The 19,415-nt window shown below is 40.5% G+C and overlaps 3 protein-coding genes across 5 annotated transcripts in view; all 3 read right to left on the bottom strand.

The window, feature by feature from the left end:
- ACDO1 (Protein kinase superfamily protein) overlaps positions 1-7,797 on the bottom strand; it is a 38,402-nt gene extending 30,605 nt beyond the window's left edge. The window contains exons 1-4 of one of the 2 annotated variants that reach the window (XM_077390720.1): positions 7,534-7,797; positions 851-1,195; positions 209-415; positions 1-90 (exon numbers count right to left, since the gene is read on the bottom strand). In XM_077390720.1, coding sequence (XP_077246835.1) covers positions 1-90; positions 209-415; positions 851-1,195 — 642 coding nt within the window. In that variant the 5' untranslated portion in view covers positions 7,534-7,797. Of the gene's footprint in view, positions 91-208; positions 416-850; positions 1,203-7,533 lie in introns of both variants that reach the window. The other variant, XM_077390719.1, reaches the window with a different exon arrangement.
- A 1,031-nt stretch (positions 7,798-8,828) lies between these two features.
- LOC143886660 (hydroxyacyl-thioester dehydratase type-like protein) overlaps positions 8,829-19,415 on the bottom strand; it is a 26,696-nt gene continuing 16,109 nt past the window's right edge. Inside the window, exon 5 of one of the 2 annotated variants that reach the window (XM_077390717.1) lies at positions 8,829-9,271. The gene's annotated coding sequence lies outside the window, so the exon portion shown is untranslated. Of the gene's footprint in view, positions 9,272-15,099; positions 17,250-19,415 lie in introns of those variants that run through there. The other variant, XM_077390718.1, reaches the window with a different exon arrangement.
- Positions 14,173-14,706, bottom strand: LOC143886049 (uncharacterized). Its single transcript, XM_077390037.1, has one exon. The coding sequence runs from the start codon at positions 14,704-14,706 to the stop codon at positions 14,173-14,175; it is 534 nt and encodes a 177-aa protein (XP_077246152.1).

Raw genomic sequence — 19,415 nt, 5'->3', positions numbered from 1 at the left:
CTGATTAGGAAATGAAGGAACATCATCTTGAAGGATGCAGAGTTCATTCATATAATCTTCCCGAATAATATCAGGTCTATTTGCCAGAACCTATAAACAATCCCAAAACAATCACAAAGAAATCATCCGCATTTTGTCATCCAACCAAAGAATTCATTTGAAAAAAGACGAAAAAAATGAACTAGAAATTTTCAATTAGAAAATCAACCTGTCCAGCTTTGATAAACGATGGTCCTAAATCACACAAAATATTCCGCAACTGTCGTGCACGATAAGGAACTACTTCCTGATCCTGCCCAACCACAAAGTCATACACAAGGGCAGACCAGTAAAGACCCAAGCTCCAAACTATCTTTACTCCACGACCAATAAGGGATAGTATAGCACCTCTAGATTCCAAAACCTTGTTTCTGACCTAATAATAGGCAGCCATGTTAGAATGAACCGGAACAAGAGAGGCAAATACCAACTCTATGTCACAAATATCGTTCTCGGAAATTTCTTGGCAAGGAAAAATGTTGGGATATATTAAAAAAATTATTTTTTTCTGGTTTATATATGGAGAAAAACGATAAAAATAAAAATATTTAAAAATTATATAAATATATAAGATTTAAGAAAAAGTATGAAATCAAAATATTGTAATAATATCGGGATATTATCACGATATTTTATGATAAAAATGAAAATATCGTTATATTTTTTAAAATCTCGGGTTTATTTCAGGATTTTATCGTTTTATCAAAATGTCGCGATAAAACAACGCTATTTTCAAAATATTGGGGATATTTGTGACATAGTACCAACACAAAAACGGAAAATTAATTATAGAAGGGGTCCATTAGAATACCGTCTCAGGTGTGTACTTTCTAAAAGGAACACAGACACCACGTTCAAAGTCAAGTTGCTCCATTGCACTACTTGATTTTTCCAACAAATTACTTGATGTGGTTGCATCCTTTTCACCCCTTTTTCTCAAAGGGACCTTCCTTTGTGAACCAGGACTAGCTGTACTAGAAGCAGAATTTGAAGAAGTGCGTGCCAAAATCTGCTTACGTCGATCATTTTGTCTTGTTATGCTGTAGTCTTTGACTAATATAACACAATCTTTTTCAAAGCAGGGAGGTCTTCTGAGTGGAAAATAACCACACATAATAGTGGATGAACTTGGAACCTGGGTGGTGCAGAGCTCCATCTGTACACTTGAGAAATGCACAACCCGAACACCAGTTAGGGCTTCCAATTATATCAAAGCCAAAACTCTATTTTTTTTTCTTTTTTTCTTTTTTTTTGAAAATGTATCAAACCAAAATTCTTCTCAATTGAAAAATCAAACCAATTGCAGCAAATGAATCGTGAAATCAACAAATGCAATAAATGACTGATCAACAGTATGCATGGAAATATAGGAATTGATGAACTGTACTATATTCAAAGGTCAAGACAGGCGGATCCTCAAAATTTCTACAATATAGGGAGAAGTGATTCCAAGTGATTGAAATATTAAGAAATGTTTTTCTATAATTTCACTTTGTTAGTTTTTCTTTTCTTTCTATGTAAGGTGCTTTTTAGGCATGTAAAGACCCCATGCACTGGCTTGAAGAAATACAGCATGGAGACCTATAAATGGGTACAAACAGTTTGGATCAGAAAAACAAAATGCTAAAGAGAATAGAATTATCTGAAAACACCACTATAAAATTTATTTTCAAATTTATATTTACTTGTAATTCTTTTCAGTCTCAACAAAAGAAGATGAAAAGACCGGCTCTAGGCAACTTATAACCATGGTTAATTTCACTAAAAACGATACTACACAGAATTCTCAGCAGATGTTCTATATCACTCTAAGTAGGTTTAATAGAAAAAAAGTATTGTGGACACAGAATCTAAGGCAGCTGACAAATGAGGCTTTAGATAAAAAGAAGGAATGAATGTCACCAATACAATGAATATATCAAGGAAAAGAAAAGAAGGTTGGCTCTGGAATCTAAACAGAATTAGCAAGAACACCAACCCAATAACCAAAGACAAAATTCACGATACACCAAAATAAGAATGAGAGAAAACCCATATGAAAAAATAAGATATTCTCTAGATAATACATGGAACTGGACGAAAACGGGTAAGCTTAAAAAAAAAAGATGGAGAAAATGCTATTAGCTCCATGCTGAACTGTCACCTTAAAATCAATATGAAGAAGAGGAGTCAGAGCAAGCAATGAATCTCTATGAAAAAGCAAACAAAGAGAATATGATACAAGTTTCTAAAAAATCCATGATAGCTTGGGAGAACCTTTTTTTTTTTTAATGGTAAATGATAAAATGCTTCATTAAAAGAGACCGAGATGGTCCAATACAAGATAAGAGAATAACAATATACAAAGAAAACAAGTAACAGAAAGGACTAGACAACATTATGGGGGAAGAAAATAAAAAATCTCAAAATCGTCCTTGAGAGCCCCGGCCCTAGCCAGCCTATCCGCTGCCCCATTCGCCGATCTTCTGATATTACAGAAGGAAATACTTGAAGAACCAGCAATATCTTTAATCACATTGAAGAAGGCAGCAAATCTCCAGGGGGATAGATGAGATCCAGATAACCATTGGATGACGTGCAGGGAGTCCCCTTCCACCACTACATTACTAAGATCCTCACCCACAACGACTTAATCCCTTTATGGACGACCCGCATCTCCGCATCATTAGAATCAGCTATACCAATAGGTCCTGCAAAAGCCCACCTCACAACTCCTTCGGCATCCCCTAAGAGCTCCCCTGATACCTATCGAGCTTGGATTGCCAAGGCTAGAACCATCAAAATTGAACTTTAAAAATCACTGGATGGAGGTTCCCAAACCTGAATAATCGACGGGCTCCTCTCAATGCTATAACAAACCTCGTGCCACCCTTGCCATAAATCGTAGGCAGAGACAAACTGAAAACTTGGAAGAGACTTGACCCAAAATACAGTCAAATCCACCACCTTAGTAAATAGATAAGAAGCACTCTTTGCACTTCCCTTAAAGATCCTATCATTCTCTCTTTCCACACTGCCCAAATAACCGCGAGAAAGGAAATATTCCACAAAATCTTACCTTTACTACGCCAAGGGACCAATTGCAAAAAATCCAAAACATCAATGAGATCCATAGGGAAGACCCAAGAAATACCGAATCTACTCAAGAGACCGCTCCAAATCCTTATCAAAGCCATCCCTCTTAAGGTAAGTACCCTCTAATAATTCAAAGAGCCTGGCTGCCGCTTAGGAGTTCTCTATCGAAAAATTGTGCCAGAAGGTAGGAATCGACAGAACCGCCCTCTCTCCTCTCAAAGCAATCTTTGACCAATGCCTCTTGGAAGAGGAAACCATAAACAACTCTAGGAAAAGAGCTTTCAAGGGAAGGTCCAAACACCACATGGGCACTAAGTTTTGTAGCTTCATGAAACATGGGAGAAAACACTAACATATCTCTCCACATGGAGCGACCGGGCTTACTGAAGCGATCATCCGACTCCTAATGTCCCGCTAGAGACTTATATTTGTATCAACAACTTTCGGCCAAAGCAATGGTACCTCCTCTCCATACCTCCACAACCATTTGCTCAACAACGATTGATTAACCACTTTAATCTTTCTGATGCCTAGACCCTTGCCTTGCATGGTTCGCCACTTCCTCCCATTTCAATAAAGAGATGCCTCATTTTTTCCCAGAACCACCCCATAGGAACCTAACTTGGATTTGTTAAATTCTCAAAGTTACACTAGTCGAGCACTTGAAAAGAGATAATTTATATATCGAGATATTCGCCAGAAGCGTCATTATAAGAGTTAACCGCGTCATTAGAAGAGTTAACCTTCCACCCCTCAAAACCAAGTTTCTATTCCACATATTCAACCTTCTTTCAACTCTCTCCACTATGGGATACCAATTGGATTTTTTAGGACGGCCTGCCCCCAAAGACAATCCTAGATATGTAGAAGGGAAAGAGCCCACCTCCCACCCCCCAAGCCACATTCTCTCCCTTTATCTATAAGCCTAATAAGGGTTTCAGCAACTATAACGAATAGAAAAGGAGATAGGGGGGCCTGTCTTAGACCATGAGAGGATTTGAAAAAACCCTTGGGGGAGGCATTAATGAGGATCGAAATGCAAGCCGACAAAACACACTTCATCACCCAACCTCTCCACTTGGCCCCAAAGTCGATTCTAATCATCAGATACTCCAAGCAGTCCCATTCTACTCTGTCATAGGCTTTCTACATGTCCAGATTTCACACAACACCCTTTTCACTAACCTTGGAATAGTAGTCCACCGCCTCGTTAGCGATTAGGGAGAAATCTAAAATTTGTCTATAACTGATAAAGGCAGATTGACAATCAGATATCACCTTAGTAAGGACCTTTTTTAGGCGATCTGCTAGCACCTTTGCCAAAGTTTTATACAAGCACCAACCAAACTCATAGGCCGAAAATCGCCAATAGAAGAAGCCCCCTTAAATTTGGAAATGAGAGCAATGAAAGTAGCTCCCGTACCCCTACTTAGCTCCATATCGCCATGAAAAGCATTAAAGAAAATTAAAATATCATCTTTCACATACTCCAAACACGACAGGAAGAAGGCTAGACAAAAACCATTCGGACCTGTCTCAACAAGGAGAAAATAATCCCCTTTCTATTTCTTCTTCTGAAAACTGTTTTTCCAAGAAATTAACATCTTCCTCCTCCAAGGAGGTAAAGTCTACCCCCTCAGGAACCGGACGATGATGGATATCGAAGGAATACAACCTCTTGAAGAAAGCCTCTATATCATTCTTAATGGCCTCCTTCTCGCTATTTCTCGGCCCATTAATCACCAAAGACTCTATATAATTTCCTATCCATCTTACAATAGCTATGCCATGAAAATAAGCCGTGTTTTTTTCTCCCTTGTTCAACTAATTGAATCCTAGATTTCTGCTTCCAAGAAATCTCTTCATGTAATAACAAACTGTTATATTCTTTCTTTAGCATGCCTAATTCCTCCGCCTCCTTCGACAGATCATTGTTATCTTTCTCCCTTGCTTTTAAAACCTTGATTCTGTTAATTAACCACAACTTCGTTTCAAAAGCCATTTTAGACCGCTCTTCATCCCATTCTTTGAGTTTCTTTTTCATAAATCGCAGCTTCATTCCGATCACCACATCTGGTGACCCATCTGCTATAAATTCAGAGCATCACCACCCCCAGCTTCTCTACCATTTTGGGCACTTCAAGCCAAGAAATATTAAACCAGAAGGGAGACGGACCCCAAGACTATAATCTGGGGTGAAGAACCTTTGTAAACACTTGATTTCGATTTGTTTTAAAACTATAGCAAAAGGCCATGGTTTTTCAACTAATTACAACACATGCCACACACACTTTAAGTACACAAACGATCACAAAAATCCTTGCATTTACAAATGCATGCCACCTGAGCCCTAAAACGAAAATCCACATTTTCAAACCTGTTTTCTTCCCCAAAATGAAGCAGATCGGATTTTTTTCCATTTCCCCACCCGGATTTCATCAAAATCCCCAAAGCACGCCTTAGATTTTCAATAACCTTGACGGACAGGAGATGCGGAGTTTCGACCAAGTTTCAACACGGATACAAGGTATCTGACATGGAAACCCCTAAAAAACTAAAAATAGTGCCACACTCATACACATACATACATATAAAGTTGCTAACACTTCTAGCAGTACATCTAAAAGTTTCTAAAGAAGTGTCGACACATGTGGACACGGGTGTCGTGTCGGACACGACACGACACGTTTGTCGGCAATAAATTCGAAGTGTCGGCCAAATCATAGGATAAGATAAAGAAAAGGTAAATAAAGATAACACATGCTTTATTAACATTGAATTATCTTTCGTAGTCTCTTGTAGCAAAGATCACTAGGTTGTTGTTGGACAAAATTATCCATATATGATGCTTTATGTACATTCAGATTTCTAGGATTAACTTTTCTCCCTTAAAACATTAATCAATTCTAAGCATTGCTACCTACCTTCTCTAATATAAGCTATTATATTCATTTCTAAACTACCACTATTTCTGCCCGCTGCACTTTTCAGATTCCAGGGCTAACTCTTGTCATTCTTACAATTACCTCGTATTGATAGATCGTGCATTTGGCCATCAAAACAAAGAAAGGCATAGGCCTGTTCATACATCTAAATCGGTTTCGTCATTTGCCAACATTCAACTTTGAACTTTAATTCATCATAAATTAGCCTACAGCAAACCAGCTATTAAGTTCATCCAACCCTGAATTCTGAATATTGATACATCATAAAGCCAACCCTCCTATCCAGTGTGCCCAGCTCTATTCAACTTGATGCAAGACTTTAAATTTCTTTATTGTTTGTTGTATTGAATTTTATTTATTATTGTATCCTTGATTTTAGCCGACCCCAACTGGTTTGGGACAAAGGCTTAGTTGAGTTGAGTTGAGTTGAGTATTGCATCTTTGATTTTAGGACAGCTAATTCTCACATACGGGCTGATCCAAAGCATTCATCTGAAAGGCCCTATCATAGATAGGGTGTTCCAAAAATGAGGTCCATAGGATCATCCTAACCCATCCACGTGGCAGCACCAAAAATAGTGCCACACTTATAGGGAGAGAGAGAGAGAGAGAGAGAGAGAGAGATTTCCTGTTCACATTTTCATCACCAAATTTCAGGTTTCTAGTGTATTTAAAGTAACCAATTCGCTACTAAATTTCTTCAACTACTTGATTTCATAAGAACAATATTGCAACACTCATAGTTTTGGAACTTCCATTCATTCATCTAGAGCCTCTAAACCAAGGTCAACCTTTGGATTATCACTCAACAACCAGATCTTAATTAGAAATTTTAAACCTTCGCCCATTGCTAGATTCAAACTTGAATTTTCAAATATTCAAAAGTTTAAAATTTAACTAGCTTCCAACCTTAACTTGAAATTTCGGGATTTCATGCCTCCATCTATGAACATTGAAAATTGAAGAAAGAAATGAACCCCAACCCCCACTAGCTAGAGTGGTGTCTTTCACAAGTAAATATAAGAAAATTGGAATCCAATTTGAGGGGAGACTACCCTCCCAACTGAAAGAATTTTAAAGTGTTTGGTCCTTTTTAGATTGCTTAAAAAATCCTAAATGCAATTTGGGTGCATCCAAAAGAAACCCTAAAAACAAAAGATATAATGCCCTGCTTAGATTGCAGGAATTTTCTAGAAAATTTTGGAAAGGAAAAATATTTCAAAACTACTCAGTTTTTAATTAGAGGGTCATTCATTTTATGATACTATCCCTCTAAATTAACCATAATCATATCATTTTCCTCTAAATGATGAAAAGGGAAAAAAATAAAATTCCCAACGTTTTTCTTGCAAACCAAACAGGCCATGGAATCATTTTCATCATCTGAAACTTGTTTGATGATTGAAGTGCAGCATGGGTGTGATGCAATAGAATGATTCATAATAAGCAAGATTGAGAAAATTAAAGGCCTAACCTTGTTTCTGTTGTTGAAGGCTTTCTCTCCCTATATCTCTCTATGTGTCTGCCAAATTAGAAGACATATGAAAAGGATGCTTCTATTTAAACTTTGCCGGTGCTCTACTCTCTTCTCAGTTACCTGAAAACAAGAAGGGTAGAGCCAAAGAGGTCGAGACCTTATTTGTTTTTGGATGAAATGAGAGACAGAGAGAGAGAGAGAGAGAGGGAGGTGGTGTGTGTGTTTAGGAGAGAGGAAGGGACCCACAACTCTCTTATCCGTCTAATATCAGGACATGTTTTATCCGTCTAACTAATCAATACGATAACGTCTTGGAAACCCAACGGGCAGAAAAAGCACGTCGGCAAGATACTTGTGTTGGATTACCAGAGATTATATCGGAGAGGTGATATTTCCATCTTTTGCTACTCTTCAGCCGGTACAACTACTCCAAGAACGGTTGGTGGGCCAACAATTAATTTGTTTAAATCTTTCAGCAAGGTAGCCCCCACCCATGTTTTTCAAAATGAACAGTACGGCTCGCACTATAGGATGATCCAAACTGTCCATTTGATGGTCCACAACGTAAATAGGTTGTATACCGAAAAATATTTCCACTGGATGATCCTAGCCCTCCGATCTAAAGAAAAACTTGAATTATAGAATCCTTATAGAAGGAAAGATAGGGAAAGATAGGGAAGATGAGATAATAGCAGAGCCCTTTCTCTTTGGCTGAGAGCAGAGAAATGAGGTGGAGAGGATTTGAAAGGAGGACTAGATTCTGGTTACATAAAACCCAAAAAGTACTGTACGGACCCCACTATAGGATGACCCAAACTGTCCATGTGATGGGCCATAATGTAAATAGAGGAAGTGCATATTATGGAAAACTCTATTGATCGGAGGGCTAGGATCATCCTATGGAAATGATTTTTTAGCACAACAATCTATTTACAGTATGGCCCATCACATGGACGGTTTGGATCATCCTATGGTGTGGTCCGTATAGTTCTTTTTGAAAAACAAGGGACTATTATGATATTATTAGAAAACAACATCAATTTAACAATGTTCATAATAGTTTATCAATCTACTAGTTATATTTATCCCAAATTTAATCTTGAAATTCAAACTATTATGATATTATTAATAAATTTTCTAGTTAACTACCAATCAAAATTGGTTCCTCGCGTCTTTCTTCCATCTAGAACTCAAATCTGAAGAGTGAATTGGGTCAAACCAGCACATACACCTCAGATGCATAAAAAAAAACTAGAGAGAGAAGAGGGGACAAAGAATTGGCAAGTCACAAATTCACTAGAAACAGTATCATGAATTAAAAAAATGTGGATTCATGGGAATCACAAGTGATACATATACAATAGTGCCCTCAAAAAAGCCATAGGAACTTCTATCGAATCCCAGGCATTCAAGCTTTGGCTTTTCTAGGCACCCATGTGGAAACATCAACAGAACAAGCAAGCATGAGAAAGAGGCACACAAGATGGCAGTAATGGTATCTGCAAAAGTCGAGGGCCTATAGAAACTACAGGTACACCTTGGGGTCTTTTCAGTCTGCAAGGCCTATGTTCTCAATCGGCGAAGCCCCACATTAACTTCTAACTAAACCCAGCCATTCAAGCTTCCCTTCTTCAACCTTATTTCAAAGCCCGTTAGTATAACTTTAGAAAATTCTTGGAAAATAACCTAAAACTTTGGAGGTTTTGAAACACTTATGATAGTGAGTGGAACCCTCCTGCAATCACAACGAATGTGAATTAATAAATAATAATATGCCAACAAGCTTAGAAGGAAACTCAAGACTTAGATGCGATCCTCCAAGGATGGAAAAAAACAAGAAACAAGAAACAAAGAAGCATGCTCGATATCCCCAGAGCTATAATCATAGAAGCTATCATTCACATGTCAGAATGAACTTCAACCTTTGCTTGTGTGTGCATAGGTGCATCTAATTAAACATTACATTGGCTAGTTTAAGTTAATCTAGTGTACTGAGTAGGTGAATATGACTAGAAGCCTTCTTTTTTGTTAGACAACCACATGGAGGGTGGAGGGTGGAGAGTGGAGAAGGGGAAGCCGTGAAGAGAGAAATGGGAAATCCACGAGAGAAGAGAGTCGTTAGACTTCTCTAACTCACGCTCCTATTATTTATATACTCAATAATATGAAGTTACATAAATGCCCTTATTCATCTAACACTCCCCCTCAAGCGGGAATATGTATATCATACATTCCTAGCTTGTTACATGCATGTTTCAATTTTGCAGGTCCTAAAGCTTTGGTGAACACATCCGCAAGTTGATCAGCAGACCTAGTGAACATGGTGCAAATTTCTCTCTTTGAATCCGCTAGCGAATGAAGTGACAATCCACTTCAATATATTTGGTTCGCTCGTGAAAAACAGGATTGTTGGCAATATAAATAGCTGATCGGTGGTCACAATACAATCGTGACGGTCCTGAAGGAGGAGAGCCAATTTCTGACAAGAAGGAACGTAGCCAAATTAACTCTCCCATTGTATATGACATAGCTCTGTACTCGGCTTCTGCACTAGATTTGGAGACAATATCTTACTTTTTACTTCTCCAAGACACCATATTACCACCAACAAAAGTACAATAACCAGTCGTAGATCTCCTGTTCGCTAGAAAGCCAGCCCAATCAGCATCTGTAAATCCTTCTAATATTTTATGTCCGTTTTTCTTAAAGCATAACCCTTTCCCTGGCGTGCCTTTCAAGTATCGAATAAACTGAAGCACTGCATCCCAATGAGATGTGTAAGGAGAACCCATAAACCGACTGACCACTCCTACAGCATATGAAATATCAGGTCGGGTAACACTCAAATAAATCAACTTTCCCACTAATCTCCTGTATAAGCCTGGATCCTCAAATAACTCTCCTTGTTCAGGAAGGAGTCTTACATTGGGTCCATATGAATAGATGCTGGTTTTATTCCCATGGAGCTTGTCTCCTCTAGAATATCTAAAGTGTACTTCCCTTGTGATAGGGAAAGACCATGTTTAGAGTGAGCAACTTCAATTCCAAGAAAATATCTAAGAAGACCCAAGTCCTTTGTGGCAAATTCTTCCTGAAGGAAGATCTCCAATCTATGTATCCCATCTTGATCATTTCCAGTAATAACGATGTCATCGACATAAACAATCAAGAAAACATATCATGTACTAGAGTGATGGCTAAATACCGAATGATCAAACGAGCACTGTTTCATGCCAAAACGCATAACTGCACCGCTAAAACGGCCAAACCATGCCCTCGGAGATTGCTTCAACCCATAGATAGCTTTCCTAAGGCGACACACTGATGAACCCATCCCCCTGAGCAACATACCCAGGAAGTTGCTCCATATATACTTCCTCAGTAAGGTCGCCATGTAGGAAGGCATTTTTCACATTCAACTGATAGAGTGGCCAACCACGATTAACTGCAATAGAAATAAACACTCGTACCGATGGTATTTTCGCAACCGGAGAGAAAATCTCTAGGTAATCAACATCAAAAGTCTGAGTACAACCTTTAGCAACGAGTCTCACTTTAAGACGCTCAATGGCCCATCTGGCTGATATTTGATAGCAAATACCCAACGTCAGCCAACTGTCTGCGCACCAGAAGGAAAGGGAACAAGACGCCATGTGCTATTTGAGTGTAGGACATCCATCTCAGCAGACATTGCAGCCTTTCATCCAGGATGAGCCAATGCCTCTGCAACTGATTGTGGAATAGAAAAGGAAGAAACACTGGAAACAAAAGATCGAAATTTGGTGAAAGATGATCATAAGATACAAATTTCGAAATTGGATGAGCAGTTGTACGAGAACGAGTACGACTTACAACTGGAGAGTTAGAGATAATAATAGGATTATCTGAACCTTGATCATCAGACATTGAAGGAGGATTGGCTTTTGGAGGAGATGGAGGCTGAAATACCTGTCTAGGACCACGACTGTACACTTTCATCACCGGTAAAGCTGGAACTTCTAGAGAATCTGTCACAGGCTCTGCTGAGGAAGAATCCGTGATAGGCTTGGCTAAAGATGAGCTAGGATTAGGGGTAATTACATCAAGTTCTGGCAGAGGGAAAAATAAATTTGGCGGCTCAGCCGCAGTAACCTGAGAATCGGAGAAATAAGGAGTATCTTCAAAGACGGAAACATCAGCCGAAATAAACGCTCTGCGCGGGCGAGGACTATAGCATTTGTATCCTTTTTTAGTGCGAGTAACCCAAAAAGATGCATTTCTCAGAACAAAGGTCCAACTTATCCAGTCCAGGAGCTAACTTGTGAACAAAGCAAGTACAGCTAGAAACACGACGTAGTAAAGGGAAAGGATTACCGAGAGGATATAGGACGGAGAAGGGGGTCTGACCAGAAAGGACGGAAGATAGCAGGCAATTCCCTAGAAAACATGTCGTGAATACAACATCACCCCAATAGACCTTTGATACTCGCATTCAGTTGTCAAATTCTTACGAGTCGTACGAGTCAACTCTCGAGTCGAACGAGTCAACTCTCGAGTCGAGTCGAGTCGAGTCGCCGGGCTTTCGAGTCGAGTTGCCCATAGGGGTGGACATGGTTCCGGTTCGAACCGAGGAACCGAACCGAACCGAACCGGCACATTTGGTTCGGTTCGGTTCGGTTCCATTTCTATATGGTTCGGTTCCGGTTCAAAAATCCGGGAACCGGTGAAAATTCGGTTCGGTTCTGGGTTTGGGATCCCGGAACCGAGAACCGAACCGAGAACCGAATTGGTTTAATGAGGACCTGTTTGCTTTGGATATTAAGGCCTGATTATTTCCCAAATTTGTAGTTCATGGCTTCATGCATTGCCAAAATTTGTGCATGATTATCCCACCTGTTTGTACTTCTTCATACTTCATATAAGTTTTGCATTGCCCAAATTTGTGCCTGTTACTGTTACTGTTAGTGCTTGTAATTCATATATAAACAGGGCCATTGGTGAAGGTTGGGTAAACCCAGAACCGAACCGAACCGATTATATATGGTTCTGGTTCAGTTCGGTTCCACACATATATGGTTCGGTTCTGGTTCCAATTTCAGGGAACCGATTATACATGGTTCGGTTCTGGGTTTAGCCCAAAACCGAACCATGTCCACCCCTAGTTGCCCATGCGAGTCGCCTCTGTCGAAAACTCTTACGAGTCATCTGGTGACTCTTACGAGTCGCTCCGAGTCGAGTAAAAAAACTATGACTCTTACGAGTCGAATCGAGTCATTGGGCCTAGGCTTTCTTGCTTTGATGGTTGAAAACTTAGAAGTAGGAACTTAAAACTTAATTATTTTTGTTCATGCTAGTTACAAGCATGTAGTTATTTACTAGTAAATGGTGGGCCCCAAGCCATCAAAACATGAGATGTAAAATTGCGGGCTCCAATCAAATGCATAGGTTTGGGTAGGGACGGTGGACACAACCTTGACAATAACATTGGTGGTAAAATGGTGGGCAACACTTTCTGCATTGGTTTGGGTAGAGACAGTGGGCCCCACCAATCCTAGGCATGGTCATTAAATATTGGGCCCCACCCCATCATAGCATGAGGTGCAAAATAATTAGTCCAAACCATTCAAAAAAAAGTTGGTCCCACGGTGTATGCATGGGTTTGGATAGAGTTGGTGGGCTCATCAGATCAAAGGTCAAATGGCGGACCCTACCCATGCTATTCTTGGGTATAGAATATGGGCCGCACCCCACCCAATCAAAAGATCAAAACATGATGTAGGGGAAAATACTTTCCAAGAAAAAAAATTTCTGGAAAAGGTGAATGACATTTGGAAAGTTACGTGCTTAGTATATATTATGGATAGATGGATATTTTTGGCTTAGTGCTTTATCTATGTGCAATTGGGTTATATATTTTTTTACATGCTTCATTTTTTGAGATATAATGATATTTTTTCAACTATATTTCTACTCTTTTCAAAAACTCTTACGAGTCACGAGTCATAAAATTAAGAAATCGAGTCACGAGTCGAGTCACGGGTTGATAACTATGCTCGCATTTGAAACATGAGTGTGCGAGTCAGATCTAAAAGGTACCTGATTTTATGCTCGGCAACCCCATTTTGCTATGAAGAATACGCACAAGAGGACTAATGAATAATACCTCGAGAGTTAAGGAACTGGGCCAAGCCACTACTACAAGAAAAGTACTCATCGGCAATATCCGTGCGTAAATAAGAGATAGAACATTTAAACTGATTTTCAATTTCAAAATAAAAACTACGAAAGGCATTAAACACATCAGAACATTCTTTGAGAAGAAATAACCATGTAGTGCGTGAAAAATCATCAACAAATATAACAAAATAACGATAACCATATAAAGAAGTAGTTCGTGCAGGTCCCACATCAGAATGAATAAGTTCAAACGGTCGTAACGACCATCGACCACCACGCGAAGGAAAAGACACTCGATGGTGCTTTCCCAACTCACAATACTCACATGAAAATGACTCAATAGACTTAGTAATAAAAGGAGATTTCTGTAATTTGTCTCCAGGAGGATGACCCAGACGACAGTGCCACTGATAAGCGTCGGCAGAAGTACGAAGTGCAGCGCCCTGAAGAATCCAGATATCGAATGACGCGCCATTCCTCCTAGCGGCGCTTAGGAACAACTAGATCGACAGTAAAGGGCATAAGCACATCCAACTGCTGGTAAAGAACCTGATACGAACAGAAATGCTCGAAAAGAGACATGTCACCACGCTGAAATCCTAACCAGTCAGAGAACAGGTCACACAATCGGGTGACATTATCAACACCAGAATATAAGGTTGCAGCATACTCCCAAACTTCCCTGGAGGAGTCAAGAAACATCATATTTGCTGCAACCTGAGAATCCATACAACTCCAGAGAAAGGATCTCACCACAGCATCCTCCTGTTCCCATCTCTCAAAAGTGGGATCCTTGGCGGCTGGAGGAGCACTCTCTAGAAATCGTACTTTACCACGACCAAGTAGGTAAGTATGTACGGCGCGCCTCCAAGGAGGATAATTCTTCCCATCCAGTCTAATCGAGGCCATCTGTAAAGGGGCCTCTGCATGAGAATAACTAGGTGTCGAAGAAGAAGAAGCCCCATCAATTTTCAAGGAAGTCAATGGCGACAAGGATGTCTCAGAGGGTTCCATAAACAATTACTGAATGAGATAAACAACGAATAACAAAAGGAAAAATTGAATCAAGGTCAACCAAGTCACCAACCACCACCTAACAGGCCACCACAAATATAACTGAATCACAATCCCAAGAAACCACGAGCACCAACATAAAGAGACTACCACCACGGAGAGTCAAAAAAGAAAAAGAAACGACAAACACAATCCACCAAGAAACAACCACAATCACGAAGCAACCAACCATCAATTCACCAACAACACTACTAACCATCAAACTACCAATACCACCACCAACCATCAATCACCACTACGACAAATCAATCCGAAAGAACAATCAACCCACGCAGCATTCGCAGAAACCAGCAATATCATCAAAACAACAGTGGCTCACGAAGACATTCGATCAACAATCACAATATACCAATTATTTTTTTATATTTTTTGATGGGCAAGCTGGGGTTAGGCAAGACCCCTACAGATATTAATCAGAAAAAAAAATTACAAACGAGGAAAGCAGGTTCCAATGGAATCCTGGTACAGAAGCTCTACAAGCTCTGGGGGAATAGATATAGACTCTATATCCATTCCTTTACAGGGGCATTCATATTTAGATAGAAAATCAGCAACTTGGTTTGCTTCTCTCCAGACATGGGAAATCTTCCAACTTTGAAAGATCTTGAGTTCATTTCTAATTTCCGAATAGAGGGGCAGTGCCTTCCAGGGGCACTCGTATTCGCCATTTATCACTTTTACTGCCATCATGGAGTCAGCTTTCACCCATACATTTCGAACGTCTTTTGCCTTTGTCAGCTTCAGCCCTTGAAGAATGGCCTGCATTTCTAAGATATGAATGAGAGACGGGTTCTGCTGTAGAGAGAAGAGCCCAGCCATCTCGCTATAGGAGTCCCTCAGGATTCCTCCCACTCCTGCTTTATCTGATACAACTGATGCATCAGTATTCAGCTTCATTGTGTCTGTATCTGGCTTCTGCCATGAGCATGTCTTCATCTTCCTGGTTTTGGAGAATATTGGGAGTCCCAAATTTCTTGCAGCAGTTACATTCCTTTCAGCGGGCTCATCATACAGCTTTAGAAAGCACACTCTGTCTCTGATGACTCGACGGATATTGTGTAGAATGACTTGTTTATGGTTTGGAGGATGGCCATGAAGTCGAGCATTCCTCCCCCCCAGATGTGGTATATTGTTGCTCCAAAAGCAACCCTCATTGCTGTAGAGCATTGGCCCCTACCTTGGAAATTTGCCGAATCCATTCCTCTTCACCCATTAGTGATAGCTTGGGCTTTCTTCTATATTTGAATCGCCATAATATAGACCTCCATATCCAGCAGGAGATAGGACAAGCGAAAAACAAATGATTTACCGACTCCCTGTCCCTTTTACAAAGCAGGCACGTTGTATCCCTTGTTGTACCCAGGAGTATCAATCTATCTCGGGTAGCCATCTTGTTGAGGAGTGCTTGCCATAGAGTAAAACCATGTTTAGGAATGTGACCAGGGAACCATACAGATACAGTCCATGGAATTTTAGACTTGTGTTCCCGAATGGCATTCCAAGCAGACTTCATGGAGAATTTCCCACTTGGATTTGGTTTCCATATTGGGGCATTCGACGGGTTATCCTTGACAAACAGAGCAGAGGATATTACTCTGTTTAAGTCAGTGTTTTCTGTTTGAGTATGAAAGTTCCAGCTTCCATCTTCAATGAGCTGCAGGATTGTTGTGTTGATCGGGATTGAGTCGATGCTCGAGTCCTGAATGTTCATATTACAGAGCATTCCATCGGGGTACCATGGCTGACTCCAGAAGTCAATCCCCTTTCCATCTCCCACTATATAGCATATATGGTTTTTGGCTTCATCACGGATTTGGAAAATTCCCCTTGCTCCCCAGGATGGGTTATTTGGAATTTTGATGTCCCATATATTTCTTCCTCTAACATACCTGCTATTGAACCATTCTGCCCAGATGTTCCCATTTTTGTTGAGGATTCGCCAGAGACTCTTCATCTGGAGGGCTTTGTATACATCACAGATGTTTCTTATACCAGCTCCTCCCTCTGCTTTTGGCAAGCATAGCTGAGACCATCCCACAGGGTGGTAAGTTCTTGCAAGAGAAGGCCCTGCCCAGATGAATGTTCTGAAAATTTTATCAATCTCATTAGCAATACTCTGTCGACCAGTAAATGTTGAGGGCGTTCAGAACCGTATTCACCAGCTCTAATCTTCCTGCTCTCGATAGATGTCTATTTGCCCAAGATGAAATTTTTGCTCTAACTTTAGAGATCAGGGGGTGACAATCCTCTCTAGTAATTCTACTAGAAGATAGAGGGAGGCCTAGATACTTTATAGGCAAGCATCCTTCACTCATCCAGCTTTCTACAGATTCTTGATTTGGTACGGCCATTGCAACCAGCGAACAAAATTTCGGACTTTCTTACATTTGCTTCCAGCCCAGTGCATTCCCTAAATCTGTTTAGGCAGGTCTTGATTTGAGCAGCATTTTCAGGAGTAGCATCTGCAAAAAGCATCACATCATCTGCAAAAAACAGGTGAGAAATTTTTATATTGCCTTTCGAGAATGGAGTGGTAAGATGTCCAAGTTGGATGGCTTCCTCAAGGATATTTGAGAGAATCTCCATCACAATACAGAACAGGAGAGGGGAAATGGGGTCCCCTTGTCTGATCCCATTTGAAGCTTTGAAGTACCCAGCCGGGCTCCCGTTGATGACAACTGAGAAAGAGGGAGTGCTAATACACTGGTTAACCCACTGACACCATTTTTCATGGAATCCATGTTTCCTCATAAAACCCAGAATTGCAGAATGGGAAAATATACCAATTATCACCACCAAGAAACAACCATTAATATCACCACGAATACAACGGAACCCCCAAACTACTCAGAAACAAGCAAGAAACAACTATCCGTCTACACTGCAGTCAGAAAAGAGTCAGAAATGGGTTGTGGGTGGAGAAAAGGAACAAACACGACTCAGAAGGGTCATGGGTGGAGAAAAGAAACGAACACGACTCAGAAGGGAGTCAGAAAAGGGGCGTGGGTGGAGGAAAGGAACAAACACGACTCAGAAGGGTATTAACGGTTGTGGGGATTGGTTACGGGGAAGTGGGGAATTGGTTACGAGGGTTGGGAATGAATACGGGGGTGAGGTTACGGTAAATGAATAGAGGGTGGCGTACGATAGAGGGGTATGGTTATGGGAGGGGTAGGGTTACGAGGGAATAGGTGAGAATTGAATACGGGAGGGTAGGTGTGGTTACGGGAATAGGAGTGTTGTTACGGGAGATAAGGTCCCTGCGATTCTTTATTGAAATCATTTTGGAAGGGAGATAGAGTGGGGTTACGGCAACAAACGGGAAAAATAGGGGAGTTACGGGAGATAGGGTGTTGTTACGAGAGATAGAGTGGGGTAACAGCAAGAAGGAGGATGGGTAGGTGTGCTACGGCATCACTGTCAGGTTAGGGTTAGGTTAGGGTAGATGAGTTAGGTTAGGATAGATTAAATTAGGGTTAGGGCTGATTAGGGTTGAGGGAAAAGAAAAGGAAAAATAGAACAGAGGAAAAAGATGTGTTAATCTACCATGGCTCTGATACCATGTTAGACAACCACATGGAGAATGGAGAGTGGAGAAGGGGAAGCCGTGAAGAGAGAAATGGGAAATCCACGAGAGAAGAGTCGTTAGACTTCTCTAACTCACGCCCCTATTATTTATATACTCAATAATATGAAGTTACATAAATGCCCTTATTCATCTAACATTTTTAAAGTTAACATAGATTTTTTGCCTTTTTTTAAGTAACGCCAGACTTACTGTCTCCCGAGCAGCTTCAAGTGAAACTGAATAGGAAACTGAATAAGAGCTTCAAACTCCACATCACAAATTACAGAGAGCGAGAGATAAAGAGAGATGCAATTTTTCATACTCTAACAAACTTGTAAACGTTTTTACGAGTCTTCACTTGCTAGCTTCTTTGTAGTAGTAATTTTTCTTGTTTTGTAGCCATGGCGAATGCAAGGGGTTTATGGGCATAAAATGTGTCCTTGTCCTGAAGTTTTGGGCTTCTAAGAGACATTTTTATGGTTGTGAAATGTGTCATTCTCTTCAAAGAACAGCACTGGTTTTCAAGTGTTTCTGGGAGAAAGGGAAACTCCTCCAATTACACACACACACTATAGAGAGAGAGAGAGAGAGTTGCGGCATAATTGTGGATAGGGTTCTCCATCACGCTCACAACAACAATGGCGATGAGATACTAAGAGGAAAATGATGGCGCGAGCAACTTTCTGAATCCAAAATGAACATGGTGCATAAGTTACGAGTAAAAGGGTAATTTAGGGGAAGAAAATTAGAACAGGAGTTTGCAGGGGACCGAGTTGGGAATAGGTTAAATAAAGTGAAGAGCTTGTATTTTAATTTTAACAATAGAATATTTTGAAGATTCAATGCTTGTTGGGGATAAAATCAGACTACCAACTGCATGTCGATACGTGGCAGCACCCGTGAAGGCAGGGCAACAAAACCACTCCGTTATTTGCAGCGTCGAGTGCCGCCAGCCGCTCCATCTAACAGAGCAATGAGTCAGGCTGCCTGCTGGGCTGGGAACCCGGCAGAAGGCCTTCGCCTGAGTGGCCACATAGCGCTTGCCCTTAAACGGGTGGAGGGCTCCCTAGGGCCCTTTATG

The sequence above is a fragment of the Tasmannia lanceolata genome, unplaced genomic scaffold (assembly GCF_043159265.1).
Source record: "Tasmannia lanceolata isolate RefF3 unplaced genomic scaffold, GAP_Taslan_0.1 ptg000011l, whole genome shotgun sequence".
Classification (NCBI taxonomy): Eukaryota; Viridiplantae; Streptophyta; class Magnoliopsida; order Canellales; family Winteraceae; genus Tasmannia; species Tasmannia lanceolata.
Note: the sequence above shows the minus strand (reverse complement) of the source record. Positions and strands in the feature narration are given on the sequence as shown.